Below are 22,331 nucleotides of genomic sequence, written 5' to 3'. Positions count from 1 at the left end.
TTAATTCCATGACAAAATCTTACTATATGTGAATATTAAGTGAATTTATGATCTAAATAAATAATGCGAATATCTATTCGAGGAGATGATTCTTAGAAATCGATTATTATTAATGAATTCCTTATTTTTTTCGCTTTTAACTCTTTAATTAATAAAACCAATTGTAAATATTGCATTTGTAGTGAAATGAAAGATGGTTTTAGTTTAAGTTTACAAATTTTTAAAATCATCTGCTTAGCACGTAAAAAAGGCAACAAGAGTCTTGTACAATTATTTACAATTCGTTAATTACATTTTCTGGTAAATACACGGTAAAATAAAAAGATGCGTCAAAAAACCAAAATCGGTTTTTCAGACTGAAGCCAGATTGAAACCTTTTTCGGTTTTTTAAAAAACCGTAATAAACCGGTTTTTCAAAAATCCGAAATATTTCGTTTTTCAAAAAACTCAAATCGGTTTTTTGAAAAACCAATATTTTTTTTGTTTAGTCGGAATTTCAACAAACCAATATTTGCTTTTTAATAAACCCAACTACCGGTTAACATATATCCCATTTATAAAGAATGTTGAATGTTAAGAAAAACAAAATCTAAATGCTGAAAATATTCTGGAAAAAGATCATTACAATTTTTGCAATTACAGTTGTCAATTTTGTACAATACATGTACAATCAATTTTTACAATTACTTTGAAATTTGTTTAGCAGTTTTTCAAAGTTTAACTTTATTAGAAATAACATGGTGTTCGATAAAATTTAGTGTTTGTTCCAACGGCTTAGGATAAGCAATATCGAATAAAAGAAATTGCTGCCATAACCATACTGACGCCACAAGAAAAATCTGGGATGTCTTTCGCAACAAGTATTTTATCAACAAAAAGATCTATTGATATTGGTCTTAGAACTGGGCCTCTAATCCGGAGAATAGGAGTGAGACAAGCCGGATCCTAAATCAAAGTAAAACATCAAGTTGTAATTAAATTATAATGAACAAAATATTTTCACTAGTCATACTTATGACAAGACCCTTACCGCGTCAAAGACATATAAAAGACTTCTCTCCTCTGAGAACAGATGAACAACCATAGTAGCCCTTAAATTCTTCGAGATGCCTAAAAATATACCATCTTAATACCAACTTACCATATAATATACCATCTTTCAGAGTGATTTAGCAGATAAGATATGCACAGAAAAATAGGAGTTCCATCATCTTGAACTAATTGAAAAACTTTAAAAAAAGCTCACGGCGAATGCAACAATTGGTTTTTTGAAAAACCGCGACACATTTAATACTTGCGCATAAAGCCGATTGTATTTTTAAAAAACCAAAAAACAGGTTTTGGTTTTTTAAAAAACGAATGAGTTTTTCAAAAAACCAATGAAAAACCGATTCGTTTTACAGTGTAGTTACAACCAACGTAGAAGTATTGAAAGGCTATACCATAAGTATTTAATCGGTTCCCAGAATCCGCTTTAATGACAAAGACTATATTTAGAAAATCTTTTGGGAAATTATGCAAAACAAATGGTCACACTAATTCACTTATGATTTCCATGCATAAAAGCTATTGAATACATTATGAACCACATAAAGAAGGAGACGTAACGCAGTGACTACATGCAGCCTATTTCAGCCCCTTTAAAAAGTCGTCGCTCAAACGGTTTTAAATAAACACGTTAAATTAATTGGCTATAAGTAACATTCAATTTTTAAATAAGTTTTTACGCATTTTAGCAGCGGGGTATATTAAAGGCTAATGCAAAGATAGGCTTAAAAACGAGTTTGAAATCTATAAATAATCTGATGTTGTTTATACATCGGTATCAACATCGGTATATAACCTAACTTCAATAACAAGTCCAAGTAAATATTCGTAATGAGATTGAGTCGGATTTCAGTAAATACCTGAATAGGAAGAAGCTAATACCATCTGTTACTATCCCTTGAGCTCTCTCAATATTTTTACCGAATATTTATTGATTTGAAGCAGCAATTACAATGGCAGCCTCATTTACTGTTTGTGCATTAAAGCGGCCAGGGTACTTGTCAACAGGCACTTTGTCAGTTCTAATTATGAGTTAGTGATTATCAGTAGGCATCATGTCAACCTTGAACAAGCCCATACATGGATTGAGTGTTTCGATGAGAAATTCAACGGTTTTGATGGGAAATTTAAAAAACTTTTAACTTTTAAGAAAGTTCAAAAATCTTTAATTTTATATACTAAAATGGGACATTTTATCTGTTTGTTTAAACATTTCCTTTCTTTTTAAAGATATTTGGTCCTACAGGATGGTTCACTGACTTAGGGATGTTTATGGTCAGGGAAGGGTGTCACCAATTAATTCAGTGATTGAAGTTACCCTTAGGTGCAAAATTTCGGCAAACTTGATCAATCCCCACAGAGGTGCTGCACTTCACTTCGCCTCCTCGCCAGGGACAAGGAAAGGTTGGAGGGGCCTGGAACTTGGTTTCATAAGCACCCTAAATATGGAGCCCGAGTTGGTCCAAACCTGGCCTAAAACATTTTCTGGCAAAAACTAGACCTATGTGCAAAATTTTAGTGAAGATTGGATCAAAAACTTGGATTTGTATAAAGAACAAACCCACATACACATACAAACTTTGAGCTTTGTAAATTAGATGTTCAATAAAAATCAACAAACCAAATTTTTTTAAAATAATAGTTATGATATATAATAATTTAATTATAAGTAACTCATTTTCAACATCTAATATTGTTGTTAGTTAATAATTAAAATTAAGAAAGCATTCATAACAAGAATAGCAGAGTTCTTTTAATTTGTCATCAATTGAAATTTCAGCCCTGTTAGATTCCAAGAATACCATTTTACGGTGCGAAACGGAAGCAGGATTTTTCTGGTTTTCGGCCAAATGTCCAAACTGGAAGGTAATTTCAAGGGTAAAGTTTTTTAGCTCCCTCTCCTGATCTTCTTTACCAAGATACATTTCCAGCATGACATTATTTTTATTCTTGCCAAAGAAAATTGCAGGCTGTAAGATATAACCTTTGTACATTATCCACCTATCAGATGTCCATTTTTTCTTCGCTTCGTTAAACTCCATTTTTAAATCATACTTATGAAACTCTGTTTTTACATTACCTTCATAGCAAAGAACATCAGTTTTGATAGCGGTATTCTTTAAGACAATATTTTGAGCAAAAAGTCCAGGTGAAAAACATGGTGTTGTCGATATTTTACTAAAAGGATCTGATTGGATTTTATTTTCAGTTTTTAAAGATCTGTTCAATCTCTTGCAAGATTGATTAAAAAGTATTGTAGAAGAAGGATATGTAATTGCCTCGATAAACCAGCTTAAGAAACCAGACCACTTGCATAAGATAGGATTAGTATGAGATAAGACAGTTTTTAGAAACTGTACTTCCATGTGTTCATATCGACATTCAGCCAGCAGAGCTTCGATGTTTTGTTCTGTTTGTCTACTTTCATCGGCTTCTAGCCAATTCAGTACAAACGTCATCACACTATTTTCATGAAAAGCAAAACCAGCATTAGACTTCAATAGCATTAGCAGGCTTGAGAAGTGAAGCTTGTTTTGTAATTCACCAAATGCAACAAATTCTAGCGGGGTAAATGTTCTGGTGAGGAATTGGCTGCAGCAATTGTCGAAAAAATCTTCTTTTAGAACATGACTAAGAGAACTTTCGTAGAAATTTAAACGATCCAAAACTGAATTGCATTCATCAACTGTTTCAACGCTTTCATGATTAATCATTAAGGATCCTTGTTTAAGAAGCGCATCACACATATATCGATCACCATATTCTAAAACTTTAAGTAGTTTAAAAAGACCAATATTGTTTAGCAAATCAAAGTCGTAAAAGGAATGAATGAGCAACTCCACATATTTACTATCACCAGGGTTTACTCTCAAAGTGATTTCTTTTTCATTTTTTTCTTTCATAGAAGTGTCATGAAGAAGTTTTTCAAAGAATTTACTGTTTAGGCACAATACCAACTTGTGAACTGGAAAACAAACTTCGTCATTGCATCGTCTCTCAATGTTGTTATCTAATTGAAATTGAAGTGTGTTTCATATATATGTATGTGTCATATATAAAATATATATATATATATATATATATATATATATATATATATATATATATATATATATATATATATATATATATATATATATATATATATAATTATTGGGTGTGTAGCAGTTAATTGGTTTTTCTGTTGCAGAATGAGGTTCTTTCATTTTATTTTTTTTTATTTTCTTTTTGTTAATTTTTTATTTGATTACATATATATATAAAAAAATGTTAAATATGAAAACTATTACTTTTTTTTAAATTTTGAATACAAATTTAAAAAAACAACAACTATTCAACAGCTTCAGTATCACTGCTATTCTCAGAAGCTGTGTTATTTTCCCTTATGTAACCATACTATTTGGCTTCAGCTGAAGTATTTACAAAATTTATATGTTCCCCTATGTCTTAAACTTTCCAGTGTTTGCGGATAGAAAGTTGGTATAGATAATATGATGGTTAGATGATAAACAGATTTTTCTCCTATTTAAATGTTTGCATTAAATATGAACAGTTTGTCAAACAGATGTCATTCTTCCCTGAATTTATAAGTTTCAGATATGGGTTTTAAGAGGAGGCAAAATGCTTTTTTTGAGTCAAGAACATTAACAACAAGAGTCCTATCATCCATCATGTTGTTTTTAGATAACATCAACAGGGCTTGCTCCTACAGGATGGTTCACTGACTTAGGGATGTTTGTGGTCAGGGAAGGGTGAAATTAAAAAGGGATCTGTCTCCTCAATGAGAGATCTGTCTTTTATTTGTTCTCCCGCTGCGTGGGGGAGAACAATTCTTTTTTTTTTTTTTTTCGCTTCTGCTTTACAATTACCTCCATTGTCTGGATCACATGGCACTTTTCTATTTATATTTACATATACTATTATATTTTCATTATATTTAGCCAATTTGATTTCATTTCCATTCATTTTGATGGTTTTAGCCTTTTTTTTTTATGCTTTAGGTTTATTTTCATCAATGTTAATGTTTTTTCTGTCGACCATTGTTTTAAGTTTAGAAAATAAAACGAGCTCACAAAATTGAGCAAAGTAATGGGGTTTGCAAATGTTATATTTTTTTACACAAAACACTGGACTTAACTTCTTTTTGTTCAACGAAAGTTGGTGTTATTGTTTTTTGGTTTGCTAAGAAAGCGAGTTTATGTAGAAAATCAAACCAAACAGCCATTGCTACTTTTCCGATTAAGCTGCGTGTTAAGTCAAAATGTTAAACTATATTTTGACTGAACACGCAGCTTAATCGGAAAAGTAGCAATGGCTGTTTGGTTTGATTTTGTCACAAAGGTGATTTGAGTACTGCCTTCAATTATAATTTCATTTCAGTAGAATTGAATTTTAAGCAAAAATTATTGACAATCATCTGCTAATTGCTAACTGCTCAACTATAGCGGTGGTTACCGATTAACGATTAATCGATTAAAAAAACTTTATCGTTAATCGATTAATTTCCAAACTATTAATCGAATAATTTTAAAAATCGTTTTAAGCGTTTTAATTTTTAAAATCGTTTTAAAAATCAAAAAAATTTGGCGTTTTTTGACAAAAACTTTTATCTTGTACCGCTGTGAAATGTAAACAAATAATATGCAGTAAAATCTCTAAAATTCGAATCTCCATAATTCCAAAACCTCCGTAATTCGATTAAATGTAAAGTCACCGTGAAATGCGCTTAAGAAGAGTCAACATTCTGTAATTCGAAAATCTTTCTAATTCTATCTTTTATTTTTCCCATAAAATTCGAATTAGAGAGATTGTACAGTATTTTTAGTGCGGTAGTACAAATAGCCTGGTCGAAAGAATTCGGATTGAATTTGATCATTGATATCTTCGGATGTATCACTGATGGTGCTTCAATTATGAAGAAAATGGGATGAGAAATGGAGATTATTCACCAACTTTGCCATTGCCATGGGATTCATCTTGCAGTATGTGATATTCTTTATAAGAAAAAAAGTTCAGCAATGGAAACAACTCAAGAAGAACTAATCAATAATAAGGATGATGAAAATGAAAAGCTGAATCTGATCCTGATTATGATAGTGACAATGAAGAATGCTGGATTGAAGAAAATAATAGTTTTGTTGATGAGGGAACCCAGTTTAATTAGGACTATGGTATTCTTATATCAAAGGTTCGTAAAACAGTCAAGATGTTTAAAAAATCACCACCTAAAAATGATATTTTTCAAAACATTTGTAAAGCTGATTTAGGAAAAGAGCTTAAGCTTATTCTTATATTAAAACAGGATGGAATTCTGAAATTAGTTTAAATTATGATACTAATAATAAATTATGTTTTTTAAGATTATATCTGACGAAAAAAAGAGAAATAAAACCTTAATGAGTAGCAATATACTTTTTGTAACTCATAAAAACTCATTTTTAAGAATTAATCGAAAATTAATCGATTAATTTAGCTAAAATTAATCGTTAATTGCTTAATTCAAAATACCGACATACTTACCACCTCTACTCAACTAGGTTTTTAAGTTAGTAGTTATAATATGTTAAATTAATATTTGAATGTTTAACTTTATTGATGTAAAAAGTAAAAAAACTAAAAATAGTAACTACAAGATTTACCTTCATTATGTTTATCTGTTTCGTCTGCTGTGTCCTCAATAATACGCAGCGTTAAGTCGCTTAAAAACTCTTTCTTGTAAATGTTGGTGAGGGACTCAATAAAGTTATTCTTTATATTGGAATGTTTAAGAACTATATCACTACTCTGTTTTTGACCAGTTTGTAACAAACTCATTTTTTGATCCTATGAAAGAAATAGCTCATTCATGGTTTGCGTGTTATGTAATGAACGAATTGTAATAGTTTTTTAATCTTCGAATAGTTAAACTTTTTATAAGAAACTAGTTAAATGCTACTTGGTTTTAAATGGGATGAGAAACATTAATGCTAGTTTAAATTTTTTCAAACAATTTATTTGCTTTTTGCTTGTAATAAATATCGTGCAACTTCATTTTGATATACAGAAACTGACATCCAAAGTTATTTTATCAAAAAGGTGAAGAATAAAATGACATTTAGTATTAATATTTATAAGGTATGAAACTTATTTGAAAGCAAATACAACACAATTAGTTGTATTTGCTTTCAAAAACTCTGCAGCTTTTGTAACAATTCAATTATTTCTTATTATTATTTTTTTTTTTTTTTGACGCAACTTTTACTTAGTGACACAAATTCGTTTGTGAAAATGAGAAAAACAATTACACATGCAAAACAAATGTTATAAAATTTACTGCAAATACAAATCAAAATACTCAGAATTTAGTTGCAAAACAAGACGTTAGAATCATGGTTTGTCAGTGATGGAGACTTAGGAATTGAAAAGTTCATCAAACAAGATCAGAACATTGTTTCATCCTCATCATCATAAACGAAACGTTGGCAACCTTTAAAACCATTTTGTGATCTAACTAAAAAAGAAAAATGCTGTACCATTGATAATAAAGTTGTTGATGAAAAATTGGTTCTTTAAGCCATTGATCCTTTAGTTCATTAAAGAGAGAAAGGAGATAATTCTTGCTAAAAAATATGATGTAGAGAAAGAAAGGAGCGAATTAATATCAATCAAAGTTGAACTTTTGACAGCAAGTTCATACTTAATGGGGTCGATTTTGTACTAAGTGTGATAGATGAAAAGGTTCTCACCTACATTACTGGAAACTTGTCAATGCAGTTTGTCTGGGACTAGAAATTTGCAATCTGTAGTGCAACAGGAAACATGATAAATGGTACACAAACATTTTAAGAAGAAATTTTAAATAAGTAAAAAAACATCGAACCTATGATGCTAGAAATCAATCAAGAGTAGATCACTTACAGTATGACTTTTTTCATTCTATGAATGAATCAGGTGCGCCGGTCAGTTCTATTTGGATGCAAAAAAGTCAAAAGAAAAAAGTGGTTTTGGGTAATTCTGACACTCGGAAAAGTTTTATGGTATTCAAAAATATGTAAATTGTTAAATAACCATACCAGTAATGATTCTCCTTTAGAGGAACTTATGGAAGATGTTAATAAAATTGATGAATTCTTTGTTGGTGATTTGAAATAGACTAATGTATCGGCAATTATCTAATTAATATCATTATCTATTCTTATATTTTGTAAATTTTCCATTTATATTTATATTTGTACTATTTAAACAAACATTTTTCAAAGTTACATAATAAAAGTGTTTAAACATAAAAAAATATTTTATATCAGTATTTTTACAGTGTTGTCTATGAGAAAACAAGTTTTATCATTTCTGTTATAAAGTTCAAATTGTCTTCAAGGTTTTTTCTTTGAAATCACAGTCTTAGCTGTTGTTGTTTTCATGATGTTATCATGTCTTTTAATCAACGAAAGGTGAAGCCCTTATTAACAGTGGTTACTGAATTATTGAATAAAAAGTAGTTGAACAACAGTAGTGGACATTTTAAGAATGCTCATTAACAACATATAACAATTATATCAATCACAAAACACTCCAAAAGTTGTGAAAAACTTATGAAAATATTTTTGTTCTAGTTTTAGACAAAGAATATGTTAAAACACATGCATGTTTTTGTCAATTTTATTATTCAAAATCAATACATTTGCCATTTTCAAATGAAACAGCAACTCCAATGTTTGAAGCGTAATCATATATTTGGCTTAACACATCAAACCCACATACAATGCCTATAGATGTTTCACTTCTTGAGATTATTAGCAGCATTTTTCATGCTTTGGTTAACTAGATTTTGATAACTATGTACTATTACTGTAATTGTTCTTGTTGTTGTCATTATTATTATCATGATTACATTTATCTTTTTTTTTATCATTATAATTATCATTTTTATTACTATTGTTATTATTGTTATAATTGTTACTGTTAATTATTATTATTATTATCATTATTTTCATTGATAATATTAATAGTTTTAGTATTAATATTATTTATGTTTACTGTTGTTGTTGTTACTGTTATAATTGTTATTATTACTTTTATCATTATTATCAAAATTTTTAATTGTTAATTTTTTTGTTAACATTTTTGTTATTGTTATTATTATTTGTATTACTATTGTTATTTATATTGTTATTATTATTATTATTATTATATTATTATAATTATTATAATAATGATAATAATAATAATAATAATAATAATAATAATAATAATTATTATTATTATTATTATTATTATTATTATTATTATTATTATTATTATTATTATTATTATTATTATTATTATTATTATTATTATTATTATTATTATTATTATTATTATTATTATTATTATTATTATTATTATTGTTATTATTATTATTATTATTATTATTATTATTATTATTATTATTATTATTATTATTATTATTATTATTATTATTATTATTATTATTATCATTATTATTATTATTATTATTATTATTATTATCATTATTATTATTATTATTATTATTAATATTATTATTATTATTATTATTATTATTATTATTATTATTATTATTATTATTATTATTATTATTATTATTATTATTATTATTATTGTTATTATTATTATTATTATTATTATTATTATTATTATTATTATTATTATTATTATTATTATTATTATTATTATTATTATTATTATCATTATTATTATTATTATTATTATTATTATTATCATTATTATTATTACTATTATTATTATTATTATCATTATTATTATTATTATTATTATTATTATTATTATTATTATTATTATTATTATTATTATTATTATTATTATTATTATTATTATTATTATTATTATTATTATTATTATTATTATTATCATTATTATTATTATTATTATTATTATTATTATCATTATTATTATTACTATTATTATTATTATTATCATTATTATTATTATTATTATTATTATTATTATTATCATTATTATTATTACTATTATTATTATTATTATTATTATTATTATTATTATTATTATTATTATTATTATTATTATTATTATTATTATTATTATTATCATTATTATTATTATTATTATTATTATTATTATTATTATTATTATTATTATTATTATTATTATTATTATTATTATTGATAATAGGAACATCATTTCTATGGTTTTTATTATTATTTTTACTTTTGTTGTTATTATTATTATTAGAATTTTGCAAGTTTGAAGTTCAAACAAACGTTTACTCACTTGACCTTTCTTTTTGACCTCTTTCCTCTTCATTCGCTTCGTTTTATTTGAAAATCTTAAGAAAAGATGGGAAATATTTCCTTCTAGATAATTCTCGGAATTGCATATATAAAGCAAATTCGATTGGACGACATGAAAGTGTTAAAAATTCTTAGAAATCTATTATCACTAGTAAAGCTGTTATTTTTTCGAATTAAAGTCTTAACATTGTTGTAAATATTGCATGTGCATACAAAAGTGTATTAGTTAAAGATTAACCAGCTTGTGAATTTACTTTATCGTGAAACAAAGACCAAGCATGTCCCACCAGGCAAAAGACGTCTATAGATCATCTAAAACTACTCTAACTTGCATCTTTCGTAGATGCGTATATTTTAGACGTATATTATTCATCGAAAAAAGGTCTAATTTCAGTGATTCTATATTTTTCCAATTGTAGACGCATATTAGATGTATAAACGAGATTAAAACATAGATATCTCTTTTCGGTTACATATACACTGCCGCTCATGGAAGTTAGGACAAAAAATATTTTTTCAAAAGAACAATATTAAAATGTAATAGCGTTATAAAATTATTAACTTATATTAGTAAAATTTATGTTTATATAAAAATAAAAAAAAAGTTAAATAAAATTTGCATAAAAAAATTTTAAATTAAGTTATTATAATGTAAATACATTAAAATAACATAAATTGTACACGCATGTAAAAGTCAGTAAAAAAGTAAAAAAATTTTAAATTAATAAACAAAGAACCCAGAAACATATTAAATTCACGTATGAACCTGTATTTTACATTATCGATTCATTTCTTTTAAGCTTGTCATTTAACAAGTATTTCTATTGTTTACTGTGTTTTTATATGCAGATATTTTGTGTATTTTGTGTTAGTGTTTTAAAAATTTTAAGTGCAGAAGTTCAAAGGTATAATTAATTTTTTTTTTTAGTGTAAATTCAAAATATTGAAAAAAATATGCCTAAAGGTAAGCCAATAAGTGTAGAAAAAAGGGTAGCAATACTCAATTTGCTTCAAGAAGACTATATAGTTAGAAAAATAGCTGAAAAATTAAATCTGAGTAAATCAACAGTTAGCTATACATTTCGTCGATATCGAGAATCTGGAAGTTTGGAAGACAGAAATCGTCCAGGTCCTTCTCGCATAACAACAAAAACTGATGACTGTCGTATAAAAGTTATCAGTAAACGTAATCGAATGTTAACTGCTCCACAAATAACAGCTATTTTCAACTGTGATCTAGAAAAAAAAGTTTCTGTCAGTACAATCAAATGAAGTTTGCAAAAAGCTAATTTGCGTGGCCGTGTTGCTATCCGAAAACCATATCTACGAAAATGTAATCGACAGAAGAGATTCCATTTGGGCACAGTTCCACAAAAATCGGACGATGGATGAATGGAAACAAGTATTCTGGACCGATGAGTCAAAATTTGAAGTTTTCGGAAATAAGCGAAGAGTTTACGTCAGAAGATCTGTCGAAGAAAAAATGCTAACTCAATGTCTGGTTCTAACAGTAAAACATGGTGAAGGCTCTATAGTTTGTGGTTGTTTCTCTCTGGATGGAGTAAGAAATTTGCGTAAAATCGATGGTATAATGAGAAAAGAACATTATAGAGATATCCTGGAAACAAGTGCGAACCCTTCGGGACTTCGATTAATCGGAGATAATTTTATTCTGATGCATGATAATGACCCTAAACATAGTGCATTGTTATGTAGAAATTATTTAGAATCAAAAAAGCTGAAAATGTATTACGTGTAATGACCTGGCCTCCCCAAAGCCCAGACCTCAACCCCATTGAGTTACTATGGGATGAACTGGATAGAAAAATTAGAACTGTATGTCCAACATCAAAATCTCATTTATGGAACATTATAGAACAGGAATGGATTAATATTCAGAAAGAAACAATTAGAAAATTAATTGAAAGAATGCCGAGATTAGTTAAAGCAGTTATTAAATCAAAGGGTGGTTTTTTGAGGAAAAGAAAATTTAATTATTATAATGGTTTTTGTAAATTTTTATTACATAAAACTGACTAATAATATATTTTTTATTTAAAATGTATAAAAAATGTAATCTTTATTAATACAAATCAAAAATTCTATAACCTAATTACATACTAATATTGCTTTTTTGAAAAAATCTCCATCGTCCTAACTTCCGTGAGCGGCAGTGTAGATGCATTTAAAATGTCTTCTATAGATCAGTTGAAGAGAAAGAAGAAATTTTGACTAAAGACAGTCGATTTTACAGAACGATTATTATAAATGACCGCCATCACAGAAACGTGCACGGCGGAAACTTGTTTTTAGCAATGATATATTATATATACTTGATGTCTAACTTTGATCCGAAAAGTGAAGCCGTGGCAGCCATCTCTAATTCGGGCAAAAACATGCATTTCGATGGCTCCGCGCAAAATCGGACTATCTGCAATCTCCGCGGAAAACAAATTTGGCATATCTGCAATCTCCGCGTAAAACAAAATTGGACTATCTGCATTTTTGCCAGATACATTTTTGGACTATCTGCGTTTTTCGGGTGCATAATATTTTGGTGGTGTTTCTTTAAATATTTGAAGTTTATATATATATAGCATATGTAACAAAACATTGTTATGCTACATACTAATTGCTAAATTCATCATACATACTTTGTCAATTTTATTTAGCCTTGTTGTTGTGACTAATAAGTTTAGATCAAATTAAATTCTTGTTATGTTATGTTGCAATGTTGCTAAGTGGTCTTTATACACAAGATCTGCATATAAATATATACAGGATGTCTGCGAAATCAGGGAAATGCCAGGGAATTCGGATATCTTCAAAAAAATCAGGGGATTATCAGAGAAATTAGGTTAAATTTTAAAAAAATCAGGAAAGATGAGTCTTTATCAAACTTATATAACTTAAATAAGTTGTATATAGTTCACGTAATCTAAAAGTTTATTTGGCAGATAGTTTTATGAACTTCTCTTGATATATTTAATGTGGGTTGTATTATTGTTTATATTTTTGCAGTTGAAGAGCATTTTTCTAAACAAGAAATAGGTAAATATCAGGGAAAAGCTAGGGAAATCCAACTTATAATATTGGCAGACACCCTGTGTATATATATATATATATATATACATATATATATATATATATATATATATATATATATATATATATATATATATATATATATATATATACACATATCACAATAATTTTGTGTATATATAAATATATGTATGTATATATATATATATATATATATATATATATATATATATATATATATATATATATATATATATATATACTATACGTGTATATATAAATATATGTATGTATAGATATATGTTATATATATATATACATACATATATTTATATATTCACATATATATACACACACGCATTTATAAATATGTATATATATACATATATATATATATATATATATATATATATATATATATATATATATATATATAATATATATATATATATATATATATATATATATATATATATATATATATATATATATATATATATATATATATTGTAACCTAGATCGTAACTAACAAAATTATTGTAATTAACCTATTTTTGTTCATTAAGCAATCAAACTATGTGGAGTTTTCTTTGTTGTCTACTTAAAACCATTCTTTTTTGGAGATGCCACTTAACTGAACACAAACTAGTTAGAAACTCATGCATGAGTATTAAACGTTATGGTTTCCAACTTTTCTTAAACTTGGTTTATCAATAATTAGGATCAAAATCAAACTGAACCTTAGGTTCAGTTGGATTTGAGCTCTTAACCATTAAACATTGGTTTAATCAGATGTCACCTCAACTGCAGTGATGATCAAACAATTTTGGTCCAATTATATTTGATAATTTTTACATATCCAAGACTTTGGGATGTAATGATATATAAAAAAGGGTTGTAATTTTTTTACTATGATAGTAATAACTAATACAATCAAAAATAGCTGTATTTTTTCTATAAAAGAATAATTACAAAATAACAAAAAACTGCTGTTTTAAATAAACATATCCTTAACTTGCACATTGATCTGAATATCAGGCTTTTATTACTTTTACAGTATACCCAATATAATAAATTATCACATTTGTAATAGACAATATTAATTACTTGAATTTAAATTATAGTCACATTTAGGTAATTTTTAACTTTAGAAATTATAATTTAACATACAAACACAACTTATCTAAAAACATCTATAATTTTGTAGTCCTAACATATTTTTAAGATCTAACATATTTTATTTGACGATAGCAATAATACACTTGAATTAATTAATTTTGTAAGCTAAACAAACCAACTTGTTATTTTCACATTTAACCAAAATATGACTGACTGCTATATGCTATATAGTATACCTATATAATATAGATAACACAGTAACACTACTTTCTTTTTTTTCTGTTGAAAATAGACAAACTTGAAAAACACCAAACAATGTTTCGAATAAGCCTCGTAAAACTGTAAAACGTTTTCTTAATCCAGCAGCATTTTAATTTCAAATTAAATTTGAATACATAAAATTGGTTTTGCGATCAGCTACACTTTGATCAATTCATGATGTGTATACGCTTACTAAGTTCAGACTTGAGATTAAAGTAGATGCAGACTGTTCTTATTTTAGCTGCTAAAATGATGTTCTAAAAATATTGTAAATTTTTCATTTGCATTAACATACCATATGTCATATAACTATTTAAAATAATTACTTCTAAACAAAATCAAATGTGGCAAGTGAAACTTTGTGTTAAAACTTAAACAGGTTTATATCTCAGGAATAGATGGAAAATAATGCAATTACTGTCTTCTTATTAACAACTTATTTCATGAGATCTGCCATTTGTAGTGAAATCACATTTTGACAAGGCGCATAATTTCATGCAATAAAACCTTGAACGCCCGGAGAATACAGATAGTTCAAAAATAAAGCTGGCGGAAAATGCAGATAGTCCAATTTTGTTTTACGCGGAGATTGCAGATATGCCAATTTTGTTTTTGGCGGAGATTGCAGATAGTCCGATTTTGCGCGGAGCCATCGATTTTTAACTTTTATTTCGCACGTCGGATATAGCTTTTGCCCTTATTGCAAATGGCGGATTCAATTGTAAACAAAAAAAGCGGCTTCACTTTTCGTCTAATAAAATCCCGCAAGTTAGACATCTAGTATATATAATATATCATTGGTTTTTAGAAAGGAATAAAAATTTATACGTAGCTAAGTTTATACTAACCTATGAAGAACATAAATCATAATGATAATAATTTTGAATGAGTTTTAAATAAATAAATTACATGCTATTACAAATTACTTGCTAATATAACGACGTAATATTTTCATGGTTTCAGTGCATAACATTTTACTAAAATCACTTCATGATCTGAAAGATAAGAATGTTATTCTTAAGTTGATATTTTTACTTGTAGATTAAAATGTAATTTTAATATAAATGTGTGTTTTTATAAAAATATATGGTGTTTTTAATAACGCCAAAAACTGCTTTAGTGGTTGGTTGTGCACATAACGTTTCCATTGAGAAAAATAGTTAAAAACAACAGTGAGAGGAAGGAGTTTTTAGAAGTTTGACTGATGTGGTTTATTTGCCTTTTTTTTTGTCTTGAAATAAAAATATTTTTATCTAGATACAATTATGCCCTTTACGAAAAGTTCATACCAACAGTGACGTCGCAGATTCAAAAGGAATACAAGAAATTACTAGAATCCTCATTTGTATCTTTAGACATTATACTTAATGTTGGAATCTTAGGAGGAGATAGTATGAGAATGAAAGGAAATTTGAGGAATATTCTAACTATGTTTATTTGTTTTCTGACTATGAATACTCTGATAACCATGAGCTTAATGAGTATGAACATAGCTCAACTTTGAAGAAAAGTTTGTCTGGATGTTTTAGCATTTGACCAGGTTTAAGTATTGTATAATAGTTAAACAAATCTCTTTGATAGCCAAACTTTTTACAGGAGGAAAGATCAAGAATTGCTCTTAAGCCACACTCTAAGAAAAGTAAGAGGAAGTTATCAATAATTGTATGTAATAAAGCAGAGTAGTATGTGACTTTTTAGTTTTTTATCTGTCAAAGTAAGGTTCTCTTTTGCACCTGAATTTTTATTTTCATTTTAGCCTTTTTAACTGATAATTTGCATGTATTAAGTTTTTTTGTAAATATAATATTGCAAAGTAGTTTATTTACAGTCCAGACTGTTTTTATTTGGATTCCAGTCTGCATCTTTTGCCGCTGTGATTGATTCTTTGCAAGAAGTTACCACTGATATAAAAAGTAAGTTTTTTAAAAATGTTATGCCAACTACTGGGAGTGAATAAAATAACAAATGATGTTTTTTGGGGATTTGATTTTATTCATTCCTTTCTTTTGCATTTGTATAATGTTGGTGGTCAGTGATGTATCTAGAGGTTATTTAGGGACACAGGTAAAAAGAATTTCAGCTTATATTTTGAGGACCTTTTTTTTTTTAAAAAAAAAAAACAGTCAGCGCACAGCTGTATGGATATTTGTAAAAAAATCATTTTCCCAAAAAACAATATTTGCAGAAAAAAAAGGTCCTTAATTTCTGAATTTGAGAATCAGTGCCCAAATACATTGAATGCTGTCAGAACAGTCTACATTATCCTCTAAATAGAACTTATATATGAATTATATTTATTTTAACTAATTTAATCTGGAGTTATGGCAGAATATTTTGGGTACCCAAACCGGTATACCAGTGTCAAAATCAGCCTGGATATGTCACTAGGGGGTATGTACCCAAACATTGTTAGGATCAATTAATAAACAACTAATAGGATATTTTTGCTATTTGGTTTCATGAGCTAAATAATTACTTTGAGGTAACTACTGACCTTTATTCACAAATACACAATTATTTATAGAGGTGGAACATCTTATTCTCAAAGAGCTGGCTGAAATAAAACTTATTTTAAAGAAGCTTGTTGAAGTAAAGTTTCATGCAACTGGGGTGATGTTGCTAGAATCAGTTGACCAATTGGTAGCATCTAAAAATAATCAAAAGGACAAATCAGAATATAATAACTTGGTATGATCTAATTATCTTGTTTTTATCTGGGTTATTTGAAGGTTCAGGATTAACTCTATATGTTGTATATTTTAGCTTGATAGTTTGAAAATAGTTGGTGGCAGAAAGCCAAGAGAGCATGTTTTCATGATCATAAGAAGGTAAATGACAATTCCAATCTTATTTCAGTTAATCAGAAATTTAATTAAATAGCAGTAAAAAACAAATAATTTTGACCATTTGACTAATAATTACTTTTAACTTGAAAAAAATAAAATTTCTGAGTAATTTACTGTAGGTATTTAAACTAGTATCTACATGCAAAAGTAATTTTGTTCGATGTTTAAATTTAATGGTTACAAAATTTTACAATTTATAGTTCATTCAAATAGTTTATTTCATGTATTCAAATTTGTCATTTCATTTACATATTCAAATATATATATATCAGTTTATTGTAAAAATATCTATCAGGTCATTTTCCAATCAGCTACAATCTAAATTAAATCAAAAAGGTGATGGGGAAAAAATAAGTCTTGAAAACCTTGTAAATATCTGGAGTGTTTTACAAGGTATAGTTTTAATGTGTATATAACTGCTCTTTGAATTAAAAATGTACTCTTTAGCTCATTTTTGTGCCATACTAGTATTTTTGTCTCAATCACCTTTCTTTATCTATACCAAAGTAAATTATGTTGAATATTTTAAAATTTTTTCGTTTTGACAGATTCCTGTGAATACAATGTTGAATCAATAAAAGATCTAGAAAAATGTTTTTGCAAAATGCTTCTGCTCGCAATCAGAAAAAAAAATACTTTACAGGTAAATTGGTGATACATAATTGTTAAAATCAATAAAATTATATTTTCAAATTAACTATTATTATTATTATATATTATATCTTCTTCAGATAATTGAAAATGAAGAGGTTAATAAATAGAAAAAAACAGCTTAATAAGGTTACTTTGTACCAGAAAGACGTGTTATATCTCATATCTTTGATGTTTTTATGAAATTTGGCAACAAGTCGAGTGAAAGTTTATATATGTTTCATGTAAACAGATTTTTTTAATCATTCTACATGTCTTTTAAAGCATTAGTGCATTTTTTTACATGCTATTATATTATATTTTAGATACCGATGCCGAGGAACAGCGAGTTGGCGGACTCAGTAAAGAATTATAGTTTTCTTATTGTAAACATTTGTTTTATAATCTTGGTAAATAAATTTCAACAACTTGCACCTAATTGTTTCTTTACTTGTGTAATTTTTTAAAGACTTTTTAATCTTAACTCAGTCGGCAAAAGATATCTAAACTGCATCTAATATGCATCTGAAAACTAGTCTAAAAGATGTCTGAAATCACGTCGTGAATGAACGCTAAATAGATGTCTATCTTATAGATGTCTTTTAGATGCATTTTATTTGATAAAAGTGCATCTTTTAGATGCATAAAAGATGTGCAATATACGTCTACTTGATTAATTTTTTTATCGAATAAAATGCATCTAAAAGATGTCTATAAGATAGACGTCTATTTAGCGTTCATTCACGACGTGATTTCAGACATCTTTTAGACCAGTTCTTAGATGCATTTTAGACATCTTTTTGCCTGCTGGGGTATAACTAAAAGAGTGTGTCGAGCCTCTGTTTCCATTTATAAAGAAATCGAAGTGCGATGTTATTTTCATCCAAATATTGTTTGTTATAAGTTTGATAAATATTTTTGTGTTCATGGTATTGTAAAAAGACTATTTATAGTTTTTGTTTAACTTCGAACATTACCCAATTAGACTTTGACCTTGCTTTATTTGGTTCTCGAATCAAATTATACCGCATTAAAACATAATCATCGATAAACATTTGGGATCACCGCACAGTGAATCGTCTAATACAAGTTAGCTGGACAAAATGAATCGTCTAATACAAGTTAGCTGCATTTTCTTCACCAATTCGATTGTTCTGGTCATGAATGGTTGAAATGAATAATACTTTGTTGTTTTATTGATTTATTACTTAGGGTTTAATATCTTAGGGTCAGATGTTATTAAGAACATATTCAGCAAATCTATATTTGTAGAAATACATGAATTTTTCCTAGTATGATGCTCTCGAAATCTTCTGCAATCTTTATTTCGTGCTTCTTGAGATTCTTCTGAGAGCTGGCCAATTGGAAGAATACACGACTTAATAACTTCAATGCTGTGCATTAAAATTTTGTTTACTGTAACAGGCATGTAATACCATGAATACAAATCTAAATATAAAATTCTAGTTTCAGAACAAAGTTTTTCAGATTTGACGCAATTTATTTCATGGCCAGAAGATAGCTTTCTTAATAAAATACTACATTTTTTAATTAGTTCGGCGTCTAATCCTGTAATCTCTCCGCTCTTTTCTGGATTTAGAAACAACCTGCGAGCTGTGTTCCCATCATTTGTATTGCCATTTTGAGGTTTTGGTTTGTCTACAATAAGTCCCATTTGTTTTTTAAACTTTTGTTTGATTTCTTCCGAACGTTGTTTGATACGACACTTATCCTCATTGCTTCTAGCTTACCACTTTTTTATGTCCGAGCGGTAGCTAATGTGTAGCAAGCATTCAAAGGTACGGATCCAAGCATGCAAGATAGATTTGCTTCTAGCTTGCCACTTTTTTATGTCCGAGCGGTAGCTAATGTGTAGCAAGCATTCAAAGGTACGGATCCAAGCATGCAAGATAGAAAAACCAAAACTGTAATTTTCTTTTTTATCAACTATGTCTTTTAATTCACCATTCATCATTTTAGGAGTTGGACCACAAATATAACATTTTTGTGTTGAACGCGTGTCAGTTAAAGCATTGCATACTTTTGCGTCTGTAATCGTAAGTAACAGATTGTGTTTTACAATAAATTTAAATTCACCAACAGTACAGTGTTGGAAGAAGTTCAGATATTTCTTTCAAAACTTTGTTAGTTTCTGTTATAGTAAATTCATGTGTTTCTTTTGGAAAGATGAATTTAATTGGTCGGCTATAAAGTGTTGATGATGGCCGGGGATTTTGCCAAATAATATCATGACAATCATCACTCAATGTCAATGGTACAAATGCAAATACAAACAGAAAATCATGATTAGCATCGAAGCTCTGAAATCTTTGTTTGTTGGTACTATAGCCAGAACTTCCGTCATATTCCCATTTGTTTATTAATGTAAGTGTTTTTGTGTTGTTATTAACCGTTCAGTTGCTTTATTCAATATGGCTTGAAGCTTAATTTCAGCCAGGATGTATGTGGATAAAATTAGTTACATGTTTTTAAAATTAAAATACGAAAAATAAATTACAACTTTTATAAAGTGTTTTTAAAGTCTACAGAACACTGGTTATGCCACTTATTTGAATTAAATTTTCAATAAAATACAAAGTACATACCCTCTAAAGTAAAATTCATTGCAACAGTCGTAATTATTATTCACAATAAGTTTTCTATAAACTATTCCTTCACTGCAAAATTGCAACAAATTTGACAACAAAAATACATTTTTCTTTAAGTGTAGCTAAAGCGGTAACAATTCAATACTTAAAAACACGTGCACGAAATAATACTTGGAATTTTTCTCTAGGGAGTGTTCAGAAATATCATGGGATTATCTACTAATTTATTTCTTGAAATGACTTTTTTCCACCTAGCTTGTATTAGATGATTCACTGTGCACCGGTTACATTCACGTCATACTAACTTTACGGTATACTTTACCGTATACTTGGCATACTAAAAATTAGTATTCAGATTCGTATACCTGTTTACTTTAATTTGTGAAATATTTACGGACTGAATTGATAGTTTGATAACTATATTATCTTAATGAATTAAATTACAGGACCATGTCTATTATTTGACGAGTAAAATGATGTTTTGTCATTTATGAGTAAAATGGTTGCTATTGTCATTGCCGGTGACCAGACAAACTCGAGAGAAGTTGTTCTTAAGAAATGAGATGATTATCTTCTGAGAATCGATCAGAATCAATGACTACCTGGAAATTCCATTGCAGTGTGCCGGGTTTTTCAACTGTTAGATAAAAAACATTACTGTATTAATCAGAAATGCATTTGAGTTATGTAATCATGATTTTAGGAACTAAACCACACTGTGGTAAATCAATTTTATTTGTTTAAAACCAAATATACCAAATATAAAACTTTACTATTTATAGCTCTTAAATTTTTTTTTTTTTTTTTTTTTTTTTTTTTTTTTTTACAATTTAAAATATGAAGCTCAAAGTTTTTTTTATGTGTGTTGTATTCTTTATGCAAAATCACAGTTTTAATCGGATCATTACTAAGTTTTGAACAGACCCCATATTTTCCCAGGGGAAGGTCATAATCTGTTTTTCGTCCCATATTTTTGGCTCAAGGGGTACTTTACTTACTAGGGTCACCCTGATTTATTTACATAAAGTACCCCGAGGAGTCAGAAATTAACCAAGTTACCAAGTTTACCAAAAGTTGCTCACCACGGTTTGTTTGTATAACAAAATTCTCACGGTATTGTGCTCACATCCTATGATGCTGTAACTTTACTCTGATTGTACTCTAATTTATTACACAGGGTAACCCAAGGAGGCTATATCTCACAAAATCTCTTAAGCATAAGTTGTTACCAGTGACAATTATTGTGACTGCTCCATAAAATCTTTTTAAGTATTATATGGAGATTTTCTTTTTTATCCCAGGTAACACCGTGTACTGACCAGCTAAAGCTTCATAAAACTTAATTCTTATCCAATGTTCATCAATTTCAAACTTTTTTTAAAATTCGGTGCATAATATCTTTTGCAAAGTTAAGCTGTATTTGACTTAATAATAAATTATCATCTTGTAATTTTCATCTCGTATTATCATCTTCATCATTTTCTTTTTTTATTTGTAAGGTAATATAT

The 22,331-nt window shown here is 27.7% G+C and overlaps 3 protein-coding genes across 4 annotated transcripts in view; 2 read left to right on the top strand and 1 right to left on the bottom strand.

The window, feature by feature from the left end:
* Positions 1-18,648, top strand: part of LOC149877743 (uncharacterized) — a 392,865-nt gene extending 374,217 nt beyond the window's left edge. Inside the window, exons 4-9 of the mRNA XM_090073507.1 lie at positions 15,996-16,651; positions 17,263-17,426; positions 17,502-17,566; positions 17,880-17,977; positions 18,133-18,227; positions 18,316-18,648. Of these exons, the coding sequence (XP_089929633.1) occupies positions 17,352-17,426; positions 17,502-17,566; positions 17,880-17,977; positions 18,133-18,227; positions 18,316-18,345 (363 nt within the window). The 5' untranslated portion in view covers positions 15,996-16,651; positions 17,263-17,351 and the 3' untranslated portion in view covers positions 18,346-18,648. The remainder of the gene's footprint in view (positions 1-15,995; positions 16,652-17,262; positions 17,427-17,501; positions 17,567-17,879; positions 17,978-18,132; positions 18,228-18,315) is intronic.
* Positions 728-10,337, bottom strand: LOC149877745 (uncharacterized). 2 transcript variants are annotated; one of them, XM_090073949.1, is made up of 4 exons: positions 10,294-10,337; positions 6,687-6,870; positions 1,031-1,110; positions 728-945 (listed from the first exon to the last, which is right to left on the bottom strand). In XM_090073949.1, the coding sequence occupies exons 1-4, from the start codon at positions 10,324-10,326 to the stop codon at positions 775-777; spliced, it is 468 nt and encodes a 155-aa protein (XP_089930075.1). In that variant the 5' UTR covers positions 10,327-10,337; the 3' UTR covers positions 728-774. The 2 variants fall into 2 exon arrangements, with proteins under 2 accessions (XP_089930075.1, XP_089930074.1); XM_090073948.1 differs by lacking the exons at positions 728-945; positions 1,031-1,110 and adding an exon at positions 2,628-4,057.
* LOC149877744 (uncharacterized) lies at positions 11,268-11,585 on the top strand. The gene has a single exon (XM_090073600.1). It carries the CDS (start codon positions 11,268-11,270, stop codon positions 11,583-11,585), a length of 318 nt encoding a protein of 105 aa, XP_089929726.1.
* Positions 18,649-22,331: the final 3,683 nt, after the last annotated feature.

This window comes from Hydra viridissima, unplaced genomic scaffold (assembly GCF_058129835.1).
Source record: "Hydra viridissima isolate aposymbiotic clone 2 unplaced genomic scaffold, HvirCarnegie_v1 scaffold_16, whole genome shotgun sequence".
NCBI lineage: Eukaryota > Metazoa > Cnidaria > Hydrozoa > Anthoathecata > Hydridae > Hydra > Hydra viridissima.
The sequence above is the reverse complement of the archived record's forward strand: the minus strand, read 5'-3'. Positions and strand labels throughout refer to the sequence as shown.

Bases quoted from the DNA above. Each gene is read 5' to 3' on its own strand.
- LOC149877745 (XM_090073948.1), bottom strand. From the start codon at position 10,326: ATGAAGAGGAAAGAGGTCAAAAAGAAAGGTCAA. The intron at 6,871-10,293 runs GTGAGTAAACGT...TTTCTTTCATAG, and splicing joins AGGTCAAAAAGAAAGGTCAA to GATCAAAAAATGAGTTTGTT. The intron at 4,058-6,686 runs GTAAATCTTGTA...AATTTCAATTAG, and splicing joins AACAGATAAACATAATGAAG to ATAACAACATTGAGAGACGA.
- LOC149877744 (XM_090073600.1), top strand. From the start codon at position 11,268: ATGCCTAAAGGTAAGCCAATAAGTGTAGAAAAAAGGGTAGCAATACTC.